At 39.2% G+C, this 16,782-nt stretch overlaps 1 protein-coding gene across 2 annotated transcripts; it reads right to left on the bottom strand.

Moving 5' to 3' along the window:
- Nucleotides 1-7,378: 7,378 nt before the first annotated feature.
- On the bottom strand, nucleotides 7,379-15,016 carry tmem268 (transmembrane protein 268). Of its 2 annotated transcripts, none has more exons than XM_004073763.5 (9): nucleotides 14,722-15,016; nucleotides 12,296-12,425; nucleotides 11,414-11,508; nucleotides 11,042-11,149; nucleotides 10,271-10,423; nucleotides 10,079-10,189; nucleotides 9,493-9,582; nucleotides 8,463-8,675; nucleotides 7,379-8,349 (listed from the first exon to the last, which is right to left on the bottom strand). In XM_004073763.5, exons 2-9 carry the CDS (start codon nucleotides 12,417-12,419, stop codon nucleotides 8,182-8,184), a joined length of 1,062 nt encoding a protein of 353 aa, XP_004073811.1. In that variant the 5' UTR covers nucleotides 12,420-12,425; nucleotides 14,722-15,016; the 3' UTR covers nucleotides 7,379-8,181. The 2 variants fall into 2 exon arrangements, with proteins under 2 accessions (XP_004073811.1, XP_011479023.1); XM_011480721.4 differs by having other exon boundaries at nucleotides 12,334-12,425; nucleotides 14,722-14,982.
- Nucleotides 15,017-16,782: the final 1,766 nt, after the last annotated feature.

Genomic DNA, 16,782 nt, shown 5'->3' with positions numbered 1-16,782 from the left:
TCCTTGGCTGTTTTCTATTTTTCTTTTTTTCACCTCTTCATCCTCTCAGTCTCTATGGCATCTCGTCTCTCCCTCATCACTATTCTATTTATAGTTGCCCCGCTTTTCTGCCTCTCCTTTTTTTTCTTCTTCTCTCCAGCACAAAATGAAGCACAGAAGCTCTTGTAATCTTTTGTTTCATTGCAGACGATCCTGCTGTTTTATGTTTTGCCAATAATTATTATTTCCTTTCATATTTCAGCAAACCATCAATGTAAACCATGTTTTAGTAAAATGTCAATGACAAGTTAACTGGGACTGTATTATTATTATTTCAGGGATTTTCTGAGGGATGTGGCCTCATGAAAAGTCTCAGTCTTTTTTTAAATTTATTTTTTATTTCTTCTTCTCTCACAGCTGCCTGAAGGCTTTCAGAGTCATGGGGTTTTCTGTTGACGTCTATTCCAGGCATCACTAACCATTAGATATCTGCAGAAAACCACAGCTTCCACAGAGAGTCATTTCATTGAACTCAAGTCCTGGATGCAGATCTAACTTATCGTGCATCTATCAATAACCTGCTTTACCCCTTTTTTGGGGCCATGAGGTAACTTTAACCTATCCTAGCCCCTGTCGGTTGAAAGCGGGGTACACCCTGGACTGTCTTAGAAACGGAAAAAATCCATAAATATCCGAAATTGGCACATTTAAGGTTTCACAAGTTCCTTTTTTTTGTCACATAATGATATATTTATTTTTCTCATATGCATGGAGGTATTTTCCTGTATTCTGTGTGTCTATGGTGACTTTCACTCGGGGTAGTTTGGTCCACACCACAGTTTGATTCCTCAGGCGCTGTCATTTGTTCTGGAAGTTCCCTCCATTTGAAATTCAATCAATCAATCAAACTTTATTTATAAAGCACTTTTCATATAACAATATAACACAAAGTGCTTTACATTAAAACACAACAAAATATAAAAACAAGTATTGACGAATTAAAAATAAAATAAAAATTAATAAATAAATAAATAGGGCCCCCCTCCCCGTACCTAGCCCCCCACTCCTTTCACACCTCCCACCCCTTAAGTGATGGCAAGGACAATGAGAAATAGGCTGAGCACAAAAACAGGATGCTGGAAACGCTAATAATTGGAACCTCCCCCTCCGTGAACAGCCGCATAGACAGCCAAATGCAGCATCACAGGCATGCATTAGCATCTCCATATTAGCAAGAGAGAGCAGTGGGCAGACTCTAGCCAGATTTCTAAGATGATAAAAGCCAGTTTTAACCACCTGTTTTATATGGGGGATAAAAGTCAGCTTAGAGTCAAAAATAACACCCAGGTTTCTGACTGTTTCTGAATGACTTAATGAAAGTTCCTGCAGCTTCAGAAACTGTTTCTCCCTCTTGGCTTCAGGACCAATAACTAAAATTTCAGTTTTTTCCTGGTTGAGCTGCAGAAAAATATTTGCCATCCATAATTTTACATCTAAAATACAGTTAAAAAGTGCTTCTATTGGTCTTGTGTCATCAGGAGACATAGCTATGTACAGCTGGGTATCATCAGCATAGCTATGAAAACTGATGTTGTGGCTCCTGATGACATTCCCCAGAGGAAGCATGTAAATGTTAAAAAGCAAGGGGCCAAGGACGGAACCTTGAGGCACACCACAATTAATTTCATGGACCCTAGAAAAGTGTGTGTCCATGCTTACCATAAAGTTTCTCTCCATGAGATAAGAATCGAACCACTTGAGAACAGTCCCTGAAAGGCCAAGACTTTTAAGTCTGTTTACAAGGATCAGGTGATCAACAGTATCAAAAGCTGCACTTAGATCTAACAGAACTAGTACTGAGATCTGACCTGAATCCAAGGCACATCTGACATCATTAACGATTTTTAACAAGGCTGTCTCTGTGCTGTGGTTCGTCCTAAAGCCAGACTGGTTTATCTCAAAAATGTTGTTTTGTAAGAGAAACTCATTTAGCTGAATAAAAACAAGTTTTTCTAAAACCTTACTTAAAAATGGCAAGTTGGACACAGGTCTGTAGTTATTAAAAATTGAAGGGTCTAAATTGGTTTTTTTGAGTAACGGTTTCACCACTGCCGTTTTAAAGGCAGCAGGAAAAATACCCGTCTGTAGAGAGGAGTTCATGATATTTAAAATCTCACTCTCAAAAGACCCGTAAAATGATTTAAAAAGTGAAGTAGGGATGGGGTCCAAAAAACAAGTTGTTGGATTAACTTGGGAGAAAACTCGACCAAGTGTTGCAGCTTCAACCAGGTCAAAAATTATTTGCAATGTATCTACAAAAGAAGCACAAATTTAAGTAAAAATGTTTGCTGGTAAGCAGTAAATTTAAAGGAGACATTTTTCTTGTCTTGGTGCACTCTCAACAGTGCAATGTGAAAGCATCCTCCAATCAAATTTAAAAAAAAAATTTGATACTTTATTCATCCCACAATGGGGAAATTCGTCTCCGCACTTTGACCCATTCCCTGGGTGGAGCGGTGAGCTGCAGACTAGCCGCGCTCGGGGGGCGACAGCTGGCTGGGGAGAGCGGGGATCGATCCCGACCTGCTCTACCGCCTGAGCTAAACTGCAGCCCAATTTTGGTGTGAAGGAGGTTTTCCTGCCCAAAGAAACTGAGCCCACCTCAGTGCAAGACGCTCTGGATTCAGCAAAGTGCAGCAAAAGTCTCTGAGATCTTCTTCATCCTAGACTTGATTAGACTTAGGCAGCTTTTTTAAGGCCGTGTCACATAGCCACCACATTTATTTTACATTCATATTTATTAATTCATACGTGTTTCTTGCGTTCGTCATTCGTTGATGTGCGCAGATGTCCGCCTGTGGCAACAGGGACAACGCTGGGGAGAATTGACATGTTTGGGGGTTGTCAGTGACTGTGGTTATCGGGCATTACCCTACAGGAGGCGCAGTGGCTTTACCAGCTCTGGAGAAGAAGCTGTTCCTGTTGGGCTAGAACAACCTGCAACATCATAACAATTCAAAAAGGAAAGAAAGACAAACAGACTAAGGTACCTTTACGAGGAGAGCAACAGAGATTATACCCAGTAAACAATCTCTCTCCACTCCTGGTGGATATTCTGCTGCTCTTCCCTTTTATTAAGTTGTTTTGGGTTTTCCCTAATTTACATATGCGCTGAGCTCTAAGGAGGGGAAAAAGAACACAGCTGCAGCGCTATCAGAAAACAGGAATTACGACACGTCTATCTTTTCTCTGCCCTCTCACATCATCTTTGGACCTGCAAAGCCTTTTCTCACAGATAACTAACACAGAGCGTCCTTCGATTCATTCTAGACACAGCTAACATGCAAGTTGCAGGAAGATGCTGGAAAGACGCAAAGATAAACGTTTTCTCCCAAGGGATTCACCTCCACCTTCCTGTGAAACAGAGTTGGACACAGATGGACACAGACACTTCTGCAAACATGATTATAGCACCTATATATAGCTAGGTGATGCATGAAAAAAACAAATATGAGATAACTTTTATACATTATTCCAACAGTTCCTCAGTCAGCTTGTTTTACACCTGATGCTCCTGAACCTTCTTCCAGATGGTAATGGGATCAATCTTTAGCTAGACGCTGAATCCTCTGTAGAATTAAGAAATATCCATCCATCCATCCATCCATCCATCCATCCATCCATCCATCCATCCATCCATCTTCTGCTCATCCGGGACCGGGTGATGGGGGCAGCAGTCAGAGCAAACGTGCCCAGACTTTTCTCTCCCTGTTTGCTTCCTCCAGCTTCTCTGGGGGAACTTACAAAATCCTGGTTTGGTGTTGAAAATACATTCTGACTGTTGTTAAGTTTCTGATGTTCCCCCCAAAACTGGATTTTCTTTAAAAAAAAAACATCATCTTGAAAGTATTTGCCAACCAATAATTTCAGGTCTAAAAGGTTTTTTCAGCAGAGTTTATTGAGTTTAATGAATTAAAGTCTTTACAGAAATAAGGGTTTTTGTATTAAACTATACAAGACAAAAGCAGACAAGTCTTTTCTGAGCAAACAAAGCAAAAACTGTCCTTTTAGTCTTTTTTGGTTCATTTATTCCATTTATTGGGTTCAAACGTAAATTTTAATGTCTCAAAGAAAATAAAAAGGTAAGTCCAAATGGAAAAACAGTATTTTCTCATCAAAGCCTTCTCTGATAGGTCCTCCTTCGTTTAATTATTTGTTCTTTGTGAACAAAGAAATTTACCTTTGAACACTTTCAGACAAACTAAAGTCCGTAAAAAGACCAAATAGAATAAAAGGACTGGTTTTGTTTTGTCATGGTTATATTATTTGGGAACATTCAGAAAACATGTGCTCAGGGGCTTGTTTTAATTTTGTATTCATTTAAAAAACCCAAAAAATTGCTAATTTAAAAAGAACAAAAGCTTCTTGAAGATCATCATCCAGATTTGTTTCAACGTGAATTTGAGTTTGTAAAATAAATCTGTGTTTTAATAAACGCAGATTTTAATAAAAACCTTTTCTCTTTGACTGATGAAGTGTATCTCTCCAATACATAGCGGTTTGAAAGGATGTGGGGGGGGGGGGGGGGGGGGGGCAGCCTCTGTGCAGCATCACAGATGGCCGTTTAGCCTCCCGAGGAGAGCCAGTGTCTCTGAGATCGTTTAATTTGGCCTCACGCTGCACAGCTCATCTCCATCCGTCGCTGTAGCTCCCTTTGAGTTGGCGGCGCCGACGGTCTGGCTGTGAGTGTTTGTGGCGTCCAGCTGCACCCTCGCTGGGCTGTCATCTCCGCCGCCTCCATCAGGACTGATGTGGAAAGGTCGCTCAGCGGCCCTGGAAGCCAAAGGGAGACCAAAGGAAGCCTGGGTGGACAAACCGATGTATTTTTCTATTCCTTTGAAAATCTGCTCCTCTCTCACATGTATGGCTTTTATTTTTTAATAAAATGATAAATAATTTCACTGTCGATGTATTCCACTGATTCCTCGCAGGTCAAATATCACCTGTTACATAATACAGACTCTAAACGGGGCTTCTGCAAACAGACATGCAGGTGGTGTGAAAACAGTGACCAAACAACAGCTGCAAACATTGAGACACATTTTGAATACTTCAATCGTCTAAACCTGTTTTATGATCTGTCCGATGTTTTCATTCGAAAAGAAAACCAGCAGCAAGTGTTGTGGGGTTGGAAGGATTTTCAGCTTGACATCTGCAGAGCGCCACCCACAGCAGCCGCAGCGACCTGTCGGCACACTTGGAGGAGGCGAGGATGGGGAAAAAACTCGCAGAAGGTTTTATGTGAAGAACTGAAAGATGGTTTGAGGATGGAAACCAAAAAGGACACTGCTCAGTCCATGTTATCCACAAACCTGCCTGTAACGTGATTGCGGTATAGGAGGGAAAGGAAAACCTGCTGACAATTAAAAATAACCCAATGTTTTGTTGTTTAATCTTGGCTGGAAAGAGTTGAAGACTCAGAAATTCCTGAATGTGTGGACAAAGATCTTCCAAAGTTACATTTTGGATGAATGCTAGTTTTTACAACTATGATATTAATTATAGTCATGGGTCAGTTAATTGCAAATTAAGTAGTTATAGACAGATGAGAGCATTATTTTTTTAATCTTAATTATCTACTCTGTAAGGGATAATTCCCGACGAGGTGTCCGTTATCAGAAATTACCAGATGACACGGAGGCCAGATCCCATTGAACGGTTGCTTCCTCGAAGTCCATTCATTTCTGATAATGGACAGTTTTGAAATGAACGAATAAATAAATCAACTATTAGTGCTTTTATCTTGTTAAATTTTTGAGTCTACATTGTTTTTCACAAAAAATGTGGGGGACGGAGTGACGCGTTGCCATGGTAACTGCTACGGAGCCCGCACCCACTTTGCTCAGCAGCAGCGGAGCAAAGAAGAGTTATATTTTTTATAACATAAGGTAGACAACGCATCATTTCACCTACAGCTTATTTTTGTTTTGTCACAACAAAGAAATAAAGTCTAAATACTTTGTTTTCCCCAGTGCCTCCTCCTCATCCTCTCCTTCTTTCTTTTCTGCTGCATCCCAGTCTTCAAAATAATCAAATCAACCAGAAACGCTAAAGGAAACTATAAAATCCCTCACGTCTTTTCAACTGTCTTGCTGCTGTGATAAACTGTGGAATAAGGTAAACCATTGTGATTGTGTGATTTTTTTAAGTTTTAAAATGGAGCACTCTGGACCTGATGGTTTTGTTTTATTTGAATTGTTTTTCCCAAAAAAAACACAACGCTTGATGGTCTGGAGGACTACAGCCACAGACTGCAGGCAGACGAAGGGTTAAAGCGTTTATTGTGACCAGAAGTCCTAATCAGGACAACTGGACTGGGGCTGGGGCTAAGTAGGCTGGCAGGATCTCAACAGGCTTGGACGTCTGTTATAATTTAAAAAAAACTTGCTAAAAACACTTTTTTTTAGGTGTATTTGGATCTTTTACTGCACTACAGATTTAAATGAAAATACCTTAAAATAAGGCTTTTCACAGCAATCATTAGGCTAGATTAAAAAGAGATTAATTAAAAACATCTTATTTTTAATTAATTGCTCAAACATTAACTGATGACAGGACTAATTGTACTGTCAATATTAGGCCACGTTGCTTCTTTTTGTGATTTTTCTGGTCTTTTTTTATCAGCTATTACTGCAATTTAAATGACTTTTTAGACTTGCGACGGCAGTTATTGCAATTTTTTAAAAGGTGAACGCTTTACACATTTTTGTAAAGACTAAAGGAGAGTTTGAGCTGTGAATTTGGTGTTTTTGAAGAGGTTTTTATCGCTAAACGCACTCTTGCAAACTGGTTCATTCAGGATTCCCTTCCTAAGACGCTGTCTTTGTGCAGATGTGACCAAAACGGGACTCAGACATGTTGCATTTAAGGAAAGTCTAGCCCTGGATTTAAACAAGTCAATCACAGAGTTAAACACAAGGCAGAGAGTAGATTCATGTGTCTGTAAAGATGATGACTCTTAACACAAAATGCGACATCTACAACGCAAAAACAACAACAAAAGCCCAAACCATCAACCCTCCACTACTGTGTGCTGGAGCTGAATAATTTTGAGGCCAAAAAAGCTTAATTTTGGCTGCGTGTTACAGGAACAGAAGTCAATTCATTCCCTTTAATATATCTTAAAAGAGGAAAGTCACTAAGTGGAGTTAAAAAGGGAAGAAAAATACAAGATAGAAGCTAAAATCCTGAAGGTGTGCTAATTTAGGAATAAGAAAAGAAGAGCATAAATGCTTTGGAGATTGTTGAGAGAGGATAGATGTGCTCAAATGGGTTTGATGATTCATGGAGGTGATTCATGAAGGTAGCATTTTGAAATAAAGAAGAACAGAAGCATTACTGAGAAGTAACCAGATAGAAGAATTGCAGTTTTTTTTAATTCCTAAAGCACAAAAAGCTCCATCCTGTATGTCAAGAAGGTTTTACTGATAAATGGTAAAACATGGAAGAAGTGGCATTGGTGTCCTTTCAGATTGGAGGAAAAAACATTTGCAGTTTGGCACTAAATGGATATAAAACGGAATAAATTCAGAAGGAGAATTTTTTTATCCTCTGAAACAGGATGTATACAGTATACATTAAAGATTTATGTTTGAGCAGGTCTTATGAGGTTCAAAATACTCCAGATGTGTAACAAGAGAATCTTCAGCAGAGCTGCTGCCATAATAGATCAGAAAATCAGATTCAGTGAAGAAGCTGTGGTGTCAGTGACTTAAAGACTTTGCATTTAAACCAAAGTTCCCACATGTGCAGTTTTAGGACTTTAATTCACACGGGATCAGGACAAAACTCTGTCCGTCATCGTATAAAAACCCAAACCAGGATTTTGTGGTTTGGTTTTGTTGTTCTTGGTCGTGCCTTTCGTGTCGTTTTTGTCAGTAACACCAGTTTCAGGTTTATGATCCATAGCTGTTTTTATTTCAGTTAATTTCCCTCAGCCTATTTAAGTGTCTTGGTTAATGTTCATCCTTGTCAGGTCATCTGCTCTTTTCTACTTTGTTATCCTTTTGTTTCTCCCCATAGGTTTTTCATGTTTCAGTTTGTTTAATAAATGTTTTATATTCTGTCACCAAGCCTGGTCTCCTGCATTTTGGGTCCTCCATCACCAGTTCCTGACAATCACCAATTGTCCTCTAGTCTGTTTCACTGAAGGACTTTTTTCTTAATGTACTGGCAGAGGCAGACGGGGGAGATGCTGCAGTGGTTCATCCGCAGCCTCATTCGGTGGTGCGATGAACCCGACAGCCTCTTAGACACCAGCAGCTTCACATAGGAGGCACTGTAGGTCATCAGGAGTTGGTGCGCCTTAACCTGCAAAGTAGACACACAGAACAGTTTGCTCTTAAGAGGAAGCAGAAATTTAGGATGAAACTGCTGTTTCATCATCTGTCTTGGCATGTTTTTAAAATAAAATGGTTCCTTACCTGAGCAGGCAAGGAGGCATCAGGAGCCAGGCTGAAGCTGGAGATGACTGAGGTCTCCCCCCTCTGGTGAGATGGGGTACTGCAGCTTCCTTCATGTAGCAGAGATCTGTTTTCATCTGATTCTGCCTCCACATCTGAGACACCGGGCTCTGACTCCTCTTGGAGAACCTCGGACACCAGGATGAGATGGGACATCCTGCTTCTCAGCCTGTTCTGGGAGGAGAGTGACAGAATGAAATTCCTGCTCAGGAAAAGTCCACAAATCCATTACTTCACATGGAGATTTTGTTTAAGATATAATTAAAGCTGCAAGCAGTTTTGTAAGATCTGCAGGAGCAACCCACCTCAAAGCTCGCCGCCCCCTTTAGACCCACCCTCACTGGCTGGGCACCTGCTACACGCACCTTTATCTACCCGTTACCATGTGACAAATTCATTCCAAAAAATGTTTTCAAGATGGTGCCTTTTCTGTTGATTTATCATCATAGCAACCATTTTATGTTTTTTTATTTCCTTGGCAACAGAGGTTTTTTTTGTTTACAATGCTCAAATTCCTGATATGTTAACACTGTATGTCATATCATTTTGTTCAGTTTGAGCCAACGATTCATGTCTCAAATGTTCACAATATTATGGAGAAAAAATGTGCGAACAACAGGGAAACGCCACTCCTGCCAGCTCGCTACGCTAATCCTATTTAAAATCTTTTTTCCAAGTAGCTTCACAATGATGTTCGAGGAGTTGGGAGGCTATATGTCAGAGTACCTACGAGGAGTTTAAATTTGTAGAAGGTACTAAAGGTGTTTGTTTGTTTTTCAAGATGGTGGACCCTTCCCAAGGTCAAAGGTCTTGGGAAGACCTTTGACCTTGACCTGATCTTCATAAAGATCACTTTGCTGGGTTTCTGAGTAGGTGACGGGTGAAATTTTTCCAGAATCAATCTGCTTCTTCAGTCCAGGATGCTGCTGCTGCTTTGTTGCTGCTGCGGGACAGAATGAAGCAGCAGGATAACAGAGAGCTGGAGTCTCACCTGGCTGTCAGACGTCACAAAGTCCAGCTCCTCCAAAGTTTCAGTCAGAGTCCTCAGACAGCGGGACATGTCCCAGTAAACGAAGAACAACTGCAAAGATGGCATTAAAGGCTGATTAATCCCCAATCACAGCCAGATGAAATAAAATCTCTTTACATTTTGGGTAGAAAGGCTTCATTTGTCTCACAAATGAAGCTGTGAGACAGAAATAAGTTTCAAAGTTTCCAGGAAAAACAAGAAGTTTGTTGGGTGATAAGGTGAAGAAATGGATGACCCCGGAATCCACAGTTTTCCTGAATCAGCAGGAACATGACCAAAGTGAGAGAGGACCCATTGATTTAGAGACTGTTTAGCTGCTCCCCACCCGCCCTTCTGTCTCCTTTCGTGTCAGCACGTTGTGAGTTTTTGACCCAGACTCGACCCGTCCCTCAGAAAAACTCCAGAGTCATAACATGTGATCAGCAAAACTTCGCTTTCAAGGTTTTAGGCGCAGCTGCCTTCAAGCTGCAAGGGGTTTTTCTACTTCATGAAAAGCAGTTTGTACGTATGGATAACGTGACACTAACGACACCTGGATGACGCCAACCTTTATGTTTCCGGTGCAGTTCTCCACCCAGTCGGCCACGCCCACCAGCAGCTTGTGTTTGACCATCCTCTCATTCACCTGGACCAAGCGAACGTCCACGTTTATGTTGATCTGGCGCAGAAATGGACGCATGAACGGAGACAGGAAGTTCTACCAACCAACACAGCAGCAGTTGTTCGACGACCGACTGACCTGCTTGCTGCTGTGATGAAGCATGAAGACGATGGCGGTGGTGAGGAGGAAGGACAGCAGGCTGACCGACAGGCACAGAACCCAGTAATCGCTGACAGAGATGTAGAGGTGGAGGGTGGAGAAGACGGCACACCACAGCACCACGTACAGAACCTGGGGAGACAAAGTCACAGCATCACCTCTGAAAATGTCATCTTTGCTAAAAATTCTGTAATATTTTAACTTTTCTGCTATAACTATTCTAAAAAAAACTATACAACATTTTTCTAAAAATATTTAATTTTATATTTAAAAAATAGCAGAAAAAGGAAGAAAAAAAGTATTTAAAGCTAAAACATTTGACAATTTGGAAGTGATATTATGCATTTTCTTCAGATCTTCTGCTTCAAAGAGCAGAAAATGAAAAATAACTGCATGATAAAGTGAAATAAGCCTTTGGCAAAATTTGGTTTTGTGGAAGCAATAAAAGTATCATTGAGATAAACATATTTATAATGTAATTTACTTCAAGTTTTGAGAAAATTGAAGAACCTTAAATTAATTTAAATGTCTGAGGAGGAAAAACCAAGTTGAATTTAGCAATCAGCCAAATAAAGCAGCCAAAAATATATTCAAAAAATGAAACAAAAAAAGTTTTTTTTTTAATTAAAATTACAAAACAGCAACCAAATTTGACCCCTTGGGTTCTGCTGGGTTAAGGGGGAAAATTATTTAAAGAGTTAAAGCTTATGTAAAAGCATTTAGATTTATCTGGAAATTATGATTTCGTACCGGCGCCATGATGAATTGAAAAAGGCGCGAGTTGAAAACCATATATCTCTTGACTGAAGGGACATCCAGAGCAGCTTTTATAGGAATTTCCATGTCTGAGGCTGGAATCTAAAACAACAAAAGAACATTTTGAAGAATAATGTATTTAGTTTGCCATTCCACTGTAAAACAAAAGAAATGTAAGAAAAAGATGAAAAAACAAATGAATCATCTTCAAGGTAAAAAAATGTACCAATTACTCGGGAGAAATAAAGACTTATCAGCATCTACTGACTGTAGAAAAAAAAACACAATAAAAGCAAAAACTGAAAAACTGATTATTCCCCTATTCAATGCATTTTTTATTCTAAATATTTTCGTTTTTTTTCCAACCTGAAAGCCATCCCTGGAAAGCTTGGCGCGGCACAAAGAAAGATCAAACCTGGGGTTGAACGTTGAACAGCTTGGCATCACAACAACACACTGACCTGACAAAAAAAAAAAAAAAAAAAAAGAACCAATGTCAGCATCATCACAGTTCAACTGTCAGAAGTCAGAGCTCTGACTTGCCCTCTGGTCAGCAGCAGGAACGTCTCCAGAGTACTAAATGCACTTCATCTCCCAGCAACCCCAGTGCACACTTCCTGGATGCCACACACATGACTCTCATTTGCAATCACTCACAGTATACATAAGAACTGTACTGAGCCTCATTCAGTGTGAAGTTTTGTTTGAGTCAGTCTGCCTTTCTTACCGAGCGTTATATCTGGACCTGATCTTCTGTCTTCTGACTTCTGACCCTGTTTCTGACTGTTTGCCTTCTGCCTGCCCTGACTTTCGAATCCGGTTTGATTCCCGCCTTGCACGCCCATGAGTCAAAGTGTCCTTGGGCAAGACACTGCACCCCACCTTGCCTCTGGTGGTAGGCGGGCGCCTGTGTTTGGCAGCGGAGCCACCACCAGTGTGTGTGAATGTATGGGTGAGTGGGTCTGTGACTGTAAAGTGCTTTGTCCTTGTAGGTAGAAAAGCGCTATATAAGTACCGGTATATGCCATTTAATCTCGCCTGCATCCTGACTATCCTGTCTCTTCTCTGATGAACTTGTGCCTGTTATTGCCCCCTGCCTGCCTGACCCTGATTCAGCTTTGTGGACTTTTAACTGAGCGAATAAAACTGCTACAGTTGGATCCAGCCGTCTGCCTTTTCTCATGACAAAAACTGGGGAAACAAAGTATTTACCATATTTTCTTTATTTTTACCATTAAAAATTCTTACCATTTGACCAAGTAGGTTGGTTATTGTTGGTTACTAACTTGCTTTCCCCGCCCTGAACATCCACCTCAGCTTCCTCCTCCACCCGACAAACCTCGTTTCTGTCCTCCATCCTCTCTAAAGTCATTATGTCCTACAAAAAAAAAAAAAAAACCTGGTTACCACCACAGATAAAAAGCTTTAGGGTTGAATTTTTTACAGTTTCTGCTGCAGGTTTTATTAAAAGCATCTTGTCTGTGGTTCCTCTTTTCTTTGACACAAGAGTGCCAAAAAAAATAAATAAATAAAGTCTCAAAAGAGGAACTTATGAAATCATTATGAGGATGCTGGAAGCTCATGTGAGGTTATGGAGAAACAATAAGGTTAAAACCCACACACACATTTCAAATGTGAGGACATCACCTAAATCAAAAAAATCTGTTTTAAGAATTTGACTTTATCAAAATGAACTTTTGTCATTTGCACCTGGACGGATTATTTTAATGCTCGGCGTTCACTCAAAGTCCCACTCCGATCATTTGTTGATCTATTTCCAACGCCTTTCCAGTGGTTTTTAAATTATAATTATTGTGTTTTTAGCCCAAATCAAAATAGGACGTAGTTTCTGCAAAGCGGCAGCAGTTCAGTTGTGGATGGGGCCATTGGCGCAGAGCAACCCCGACCCACCTTCTGTCACCCATTTATCCCGCTAGCTTACAGTCCCTCAAACCCTCAAACTAACATCAGTGGTGCAACAAAAATGGCGAACATTATTGGAGCTGTCCAGCCGTACAGTTTAGATCCAGATTCCAGCTAAAACGAGGAAAACAAAGACGTTCATGGATCTATTTGTCTGCTGGTGGATGCATCAGAATGGATTGGAGCTGGGAACTTGTGGGCCCTCCCCAGCACATTTACTACGTCACAAATACAATCTTTTTCAAATGTCACGTTTGTCTGCTTCTGATTCACAATAATTTGAAAAAACAAAGTATTCAGAAATGCAACTTTGAGTTAAATTTTCTTAATATTTATCAGAAAAAAGCCACAAAAACATGCTAAAAACACCCAAAACGTGTTTTTCAACACATTGGAGTGAGTCTTTTACCCATTAACCTAGAAAGCATCGATACATCCAATCCAGCGCACATCGCTTTGGTGCTCTTAGTTTTACTGTTTGAACTTTAAAGCCCATAGCTCGGGGTGACGGTTCTCATTTATCCAGGTGACATCTTGAAGTGGATTCATGGCATCTGGAATTAATATATATTAAATATTTTGAGAACTGGAGGTCTTTTCAGAGATTTAAGGTCCAGTTTCTGCTTGATGTGATCAGGTCATGAAGGAAACACTGGGGTGACCGTGGATCATCTGTTAATATTCTCCAGCTGTGATGTTCCTCCAGACCCGCAAATTAGACTTGAACTCTTCTTAAGACCTTTATTTGGCTTTTTATACTCAGAAGTTTGTGGCATTGTTTTATATGAATTTGCCTTTTTGGTTTTTTGTCCTTCGTTTATGCCATTTTAAATTTATTTTTTGTTTAGTGTTTTTTTCAATTGTTTGTCTTTATTAAGCACGTTGGCGCTTCATGTTGTAAAAAGTTAAATGAAACACAAGAATTTATACTTCAATGCGGGAAAACACAAGACATTTTTAGAATGACTCAGGATCTAAACACTTCATCCTTGTGTGTTATCTTTGACAAACATGTTCACTGTTATCTCAACATGCAAGAAGTCATCAAAAAAACAGCAGATTCCTTCTGTTTTCAGACTTTATGGCCTTTATCAAACTTCCTACTTCTAAAAATGTGCACCTATATTGTAGTATTTATTTAAAAGTTGCTTTAAAATAGAAAAAAAATCTGTATTTGCATTTGAAAAGAGCTTTAAAAATGTAATAAAAAATAAAAGTTTATGATTAGGACCTCAGCTGTGAAGCTTTAGTCCATCAGGTCACATGCAGTGAGTGACTCAGAGTCCAGCAAACAGAAAACATGAGACTAAAATGCCTCTTGCTGTTATTTTTCACACTTTCTTGTTAACCACTAACAGAAACATGTTAGCAGCGAAAGCGTAGGAACTCAACTTTGTGCTTCTAAACGTTGTTTTTTTTTCTATCTAAAGTTGCACCAACACCAAAGACATTCCTCAGTCTGCAAACATTCAAGAAGATGAGAGTCATGCGCTCAATAGACGTTTCTCTTATCTCAAGTAGAGAGATAAACGCTGCACTCATGCGGAGCGATAAAGGGAATTTGTTGCAGAAAAACGTTTCAAACTTCTGTTTCAAACAACCGTAGCCCTTTTAAGAGATGAGCCAAGCTGAACAAATGTCACATTTTTCTGCTGAAATTCAATTTTAAAGTGGGTCTTTTCTACAAACTCTGCACAGCCTAAACTAAATTCTGGCCACAGTGTTGTATTGGAAAATTGAAGGCAGCTTACCTATGCTTCAGATGAAAGTCCATCTTGTCTGCACAGCTGTGGGGATGAAGTTCTCCTGTCATTCTTGTTTTCAGCAGCACAGAGAAAATTGGTTCCTTGAAAGCAAAAGGCGAAGAGACGGACAGACTTGTGGCAGGCGGAGGCCTGCAGCTTTCTCCTCTCTCTGTTTCTAGCTTGTGACTGAGATCAGCCTGGCCGCATGACTACAGGAATGTGGTTTGAGCAGAAACAGGAAGCAGAACGTCAGCATTGGTTCGCACATCTCTGCCATGAAGGCGCTACCTGAGAAAAGACTTCCGTTCTGAAACCGGATCTGTTATCAAACGTTTGTTTGTTTGTGAAACAGAAAACTAAGGTCATGTCAAAAGCAGGCTTATTATTATTATTATTATTATTGTTGTTATTTATTGGAAAAAATGTCTTTTCGCATCCATTCAACTCTTTCTTTTCTGCAGAAGTCAAACATTAACTCACAGTCCAAAGACTTTACAAATATGCTCATGTTTGCTTTAGTGAAATGTCACGTCCATATCAATATGCACAGCTGGAGCTGCAAATTATGTCACACATGAAAGATTCAGAGGTTTTAGTGATTCACTCTTTCATTCTGATAAAACGTGTTTAATAAATCTAATAATAATTTGGGTGAAATGTATATTATTCACCAATTAGAAAAGATCCTTTTACTAAATAATTTTAAAGAAACAAACTTAAAAACATATTTTGTCTCAACAGAAGAATTAAATATTAGTTATCAGGAATTTTATAAAACAATCAGATTATGCAGTAACTTTAAATGTACTTCTGGCTAGCAGACCCCTTTTTTTTATTTGTTTGATTTTAATTTATTTTCTTTCATTGGTTTATATCATTTTGTGTATTTCTTTATAAAATAGTTTTGAACATATTTTTGTTTGGTTTGTTTGAGCAAACCGTTTGTACCAGTTCTTCTTAGGTATAGATCTAATGTACGTTGCACTCAAATGTTTTTAAGTTTTGTCCCATTATTGAATTATCAATAAAGATTTTCTCAAAAATGAAAATGAATAAATAAAAAAAGATTTAGACCTTAAAACTGTGTCAATCACTGATCGGATCTATTAGTATTTGGACATCATGAAAGTAAATATTTTAGTTTATGTAAATACAGAAGTGGCACCAAACGCCAGACATGTCTGCACTTTTAATAATGTTGACAATAACGCATCAGAGATGCAGATGTTTCATTTGGGATTTAATGTCATTAGAGTTGATAACAGCCTTAAATGTGTCTTCACAACCATGAATCTAGCAAGATAATGTTTTGTTAGAGACTAAAAACATGAACATCGTTAACAAATCCCAAAAGTCAAGTCTAAATTTAAGTCAAATCAAATTAAACCAAATCAAATCAAATCGTCTTTATTTATTTGGCACCTTAAGAAGTCCACATTCAAACAAAGTGTTGTACATTAACAACACAACGCATTAAAAACAACAGTTTAAAGGTTAAAGAGTTAAACTAAAATAATAAAATATATGATAAGTGGTAGTATAAAAAAAAACTGATGGGAAAACAAAATAAAAGACACCAGCACAGCAGAGACTCATGCTGTGTCAAAAATATGACCTCAAAAAGGATTTTTGAGACGTTTTTAAAGAAAAAATTCTATGAACACAGATGTCATTTGACCCACTGTGGCTAATGAATAGTGAGGATCGGGAGAGTGATAACACAGAAAAGAAGTACAGTTACAAGCTCTAAAAGTAACTAAATAAATCAATTCAAACTTTATTTATGAAGCACTTATTTTTTAATTTATTCTTTTTTAAGGTAACACACTATACATACTGACTAACTAACTTTCTCCCACTTCCTCCACTGTCCACTGGACTTTGTGGAGGAAGTGGGTGAAAGGAGGATCCATCATGGACAACACCTCTCCCCCACTACATCAGACAGTGAAGACGCTGAGCAGCTCCTTCAGTTGCAGACTGTTACATCCTCCATGTAGGAAGGAACGGTACTGCAGGTCATTCATTCCAACAGCTGTTAGATTGTACAATGCCACAGTTTAAATA

This window comes from Oryzias latipes, chromosome 11 (assembly GCF_053564925.1).
Source record: "Oryzias latipes strain Hd-rR chromosome 11, Olatipes_Hd-rR_3.1".
NCBI classification, from domain to species: Eukaryota; Metazoa; Chordata; class Actinopteri; order Beloniformes; family Adrianichthyidae; genus Oryzias; species Oryzias latipes.
The sequence above is the reverse complement of the archived record's forward strand: the minus strand, read 5'-3'. Positions and strand labels throughout refer to the sequence as shown.

Excerpts from the sequence above, each read along its gene's own strand:
- tmem268 (XM_004073763.5), bottom strand. The coding sequence starts at position 12,419 with ATGACTTTAGAGAGGATGGAGGACAGAAACGAGGTTTGTCGGGTGGAG. Across the intron at positions 10,424-11,041 it reads TTCAATTCATCATGGCGCCG|GTTCTGTACGTGGTGCTGTG; the intron begins GTACGAAATCAT and ends TTGTCTCCCCAG. Across the intron at positions 9,583-10,078 it reads ACTGCACCGGAAACATAAAG|TTGTTCTTCGTTTACTGGGA; the intron begins GTTGGCGTCATC and ends CCATCTTTGCAG.